The following is a 3,594-nucleotide window of genomic DNA, read 5'->3' as shown; positions in this document are numbered from 1 at the left end:
TTTACAAGTTTTTGACAGATAGAAGCCTCCCTGTGTGGTTGAGGGGTATCGACCTAAAACATGTATATTGTCATCTATGGAGATTTGAAATAGATCCTTTATGAAGGGGAAGAAAAAAGGTAAGGTAACTATTAAATTCTAGATCAAAAAATGTAGGGTGAATTCATCATGCATCGGACACATATCTTGCTTCTGACAACTTTAGACAATAAATTCTCTTTCAACTTAAGAGTTCCGTGTATTTATATGTTTCTGTCTAGAAGCTGAAGATTTAAATTTTTTAATGATACCGATTGTTTTTATCATGTTGTGATAAAAATACCCCGAGAATGGCCTTGAAATTACGTCATATTTTACATCATCAAAGAGGAATAACCAGAAATCTATGATTTTGCGATTTTTAGAGTTATCGTTCTTAAAATTCGATTTCAACGGAACGAGTCACACTCTGGTGAATAAAGTCAAATATTGGTTATTTTGCATAAATTTTAAAGAAATTTCACTTCAAAATTTGTATAATTCTTTTCAGAGCTAGTTTTCACTAGTATGTTCATTTCTCCGTACATCGGACACAAATTAACCATGCATCGGACACTTTCCGATGCAAAGGTAAGCACTACCATTTTCATACAGAACCCAGCTGATAGCTGTTTTTTGCGGAAAAAGAAAATAAAAACTCTAGAATTTCAATCAAAATACAAGTTATCGATATATATTTCCATTTCTAAATTTTTTCTCTATGATAATCCTTTGAAAGTAAGCGGAGTTGATTTCCTGATAATTCTGCCGGAATGTAAATTAGGCAGGTCGATAGGTCAGCAGCTAAAGAGGCCTAATACGCATGCAAATCTCGTGCGCATCTGTCTCTGTGTCTGACGCTAAGGAGGTTAAATATGCATGTAAATCTCGTGCGGCTGCCTTTGTGTTTGACGTCAGTGTGCGAGGACTATTGAAATTGGCATGGAAGTCCTCGTGTAATTTAAATCGATTAGTCTACATTCTTAATGTCTAAGTCTACAATTTTATTTCACAATGAAATGGAAATATAAGGAATCACTGTCTAGTTTTGAGAGTATGCCAGGGACATCAACAATAGTGGGAAACATGGGATAATTTTAGCATAACGGGCTTCGCCCGTTATGCAAATTATCCCATGTTTCCCACTATTGTTGATGCCCTGGCATACTCTCAAAACTAGACAGTGATTCCTTAAATAACGTCTGGAATTTGACTCAATTTATTTCTACAAACCAGAGTATGATAAACCACGAAAAAGGGCTCGAATTACCGCATTATAAGCATTTTAAAGCATTTTGAAGACAGACTGAGGTCTCTTGAATTATTCTACATTTGTGCTACGATATCGTCAATTAAATTTAAGTTGAAAGTTATTTCTTAGATAAAAGATAAAAATATATCCATATCAAGTACTTTAAATCACTTTGATAAAGGTATGATATTTTTCTGGTCAAAATACCGTCTGTCCGATGCATGGTAAATAATGTCCGATCCATGCTGAATATTGAGTTATGACTAAAAACTCGATTTTTGAGGATATTTTCTCAACAAAGTGCATATAATTGTGTCCCAAATTGATATTTTAAACACAAACTAAATGTAAAACTCCATTTTGATAATTTTCCGTTGGTAGAGATATCGCTAGAACTTGTTGAAGTACAAGGGTATCAGATGCATGGTGAATTCACCCTATTTACTATGAACCATGAAAAAACTTTTTTTTCAGAAATACCGCCTCCTATAAAAGACTGAAGACAACCTTCTGACCCTCCTGATACTTCAGTTTCTGCAAATATTATATCGAAATGGAGAAAGATGGTATACATTCTGCGGAAATCTGGCCAGTATTAATATTCAAGTAGAGTAATTCAATCAAATTTTGGCATAATCTGAAACATCTGACGGCAAGCAAGACATTTTCTTTGCAGAGGGATGGAAAAATAAAAATAAATGTTCTTAGGCATATTCAAGGTCTTGGAGTATTAAACCAAACGAATATTGAAAATTCAAGCAATCTATAGAAAACGAAATACCGTGAAATCACTTGTTTTCGTCAGAATTTAATTTTCCTTGTTTTCAATGTATGAAGAGACCAACAAATTTATGTCCACCACGAAATGCATTTTATTTTCTCATTTATAACTACTGAAAATGCTACAACCACGAAATCAAATCTCCTCCTCGAACCAGTTTATTTTCCTCACACAACGAAAATTTGACCCCTCAAGAATATATATTTTACGGTACGTATTTTTTCTCCATGTATATATTTTCATAAAGAGGGTTAAAGCTTTAAAAATCTTCGGATATCTTAATACATGGTGCATATTAATTTTGCGATCATTATCATATTAAAGTGTAATTTTGGACAAAAAAAAAACAATTAAGAATGTAGTTAACCACAGTATTCAAAGTGCCCTAAGGACAATGTTTACTTTTATATAAGAGTGTCATCCGAGTTGAAATTGAAAACATAAAAACATGTATGATTCACATAAAATGATTGAGTCATTTTATTTTCATGTTTTGCATACATAAGTATATTTGTCGTCACATTGTGCATCATTCGTCCCTCTATAGGTAACCCAGTAGGTAGCACAATTCTCTCCTCCAACGTAGTTATCAGGTTGTCCCTTTAACCAGTGGCTATAAGGAAGTCCCTCTGCCTTTGAAACAGATATAAACTTTCCTTCCTGTTGAGTATCACTTGCACCAAGCCATACCTGGGGCGAATGACCTTTGAGAGACATTTAAACCTTATTCAACGTGCACAACATAACCTTTCAGATTTTCTTTGACAGAGGAGTGTATCGATTTTTTTTAATTGATAGATTATTAAAATGAATTTCAACGGAATAAAATTGAAAATGTATTTTATTTTTCATTGTAAAAAGCAATAAAAAGATAAATATTTCAATTATTATATAGATTTTATCATGCAATGACGATAAGCATACTAGTAACACTTCTCTTTGACCGTGTCTAAAATATTTTCAATTGGTAAAAGTATACCTAGTAATCGTATCTGGTTATCAAACCATTTCTCCTCCTTTTTGTTTTGAAGTTCCAAAACTTTTGCGCCCATCTGATAACATGACGACTACAAAACGTAAAAAAATGTTTTGTGCTCAGAGGGTTTGAGAGATATAAGTATGTGAAATTTTATAAAGAATAAATACGTATTTTAGAATGTCGTCGTTTCTATAACACACCTTGCCGTGTCGACAAATTGAATACCGATAATATAATAAAATTGATAGCATGTCGGTACTACCAAGTGTGTAGAAAGTCGTACGAACGGACCGTGCACCGATAATTTTCCGACATACATGTAAAGAATACTGTATGAAAATATCTACAGCATGGTTGTTCCCCTCAATAAAAACATTTGATGATCTTATTTTGGCTTGGAAAGGAATTCTTGGTAGTTTATGGTGCTTTCAACCATCTTAAAATCTGTGGTGCCCAAAAACCGAAATTGTTTCTTACGGGCCTAATTGGTCTGACGAAATATGAAAATAAAAATTCAATGCTGATGATATTTATTCTCTTATTTTCCTGACCGGTCACGGTAGC

At 33.4% G+C, this 3,594-nt stretch overlaps 1 protein-coding gene across 1 annotated transcript; it reads right to left on the bottom strand.

Moving 5' to 3' along the window:
- Positions 1 to 2,507: 2,507 nt before the first annotated feature.
- Positions 2,508 to 3,112, bottom strand: LOC134272178 (perlucin-like protein). The gene is made up of 2 exons (XM_062754428.1): positions 3,031 to 3,112; positions 2,508 to 2,755 (listed from the first exon to the last, which is right to left on the bottom strand). Exons 1-2 carry the CDS (start codon positions 3,101 to 3,103, stop codon positions 2,538 to 2,540), a joined length of 291 nt encoding a protein of 96 aa, XP_062610412.1. The 5' UTR covers positions 3,104 to 3,112; the 3' UTR covers positions 2,508 to 2,537.
- Between the last annotated feature and the right edge of the window lie 482 nt (positions 3,113 to 3,594).

This window comes from Saccostrea cucullata, unplaced genomic scaffold, assembly GCF_032062105.1.
Source record: "Saccostrea cucullata isolate Sc308-1 unplaced genomic scaffold, CSIRO_AGI_Scuc_v1 ctg2266, whole genome shotgun sequence".
Lineage (NCBI taxonomy): Eukaryota > Metazoa > Mollusca > Bivalvia > Ostreida > Ostreidae > Saccostrea > Saccostrea cuccullata.
The sequence above is the reverse complement of the archived record's forward strand: the minus strand, read 5'-3'. Positions and strand labels throughout refer to the sequence as shown.

Coding starts and splice junctions, on each gene's coding strand:
- LOC134272178 (XM_062754428.1), bottom strand. CDS start 3,103: ATGGGCGCAAAAGTTTTGGAACTTCAAAACAAAAAGGAGGAGAAATGG. Junction 2,756..3,030: donor TAACCAGATACGATTACTAG/GTATACTTTTAC, acceptor TGTCTCTCAAAG/GTCATTCGCCCCAGGTATGG.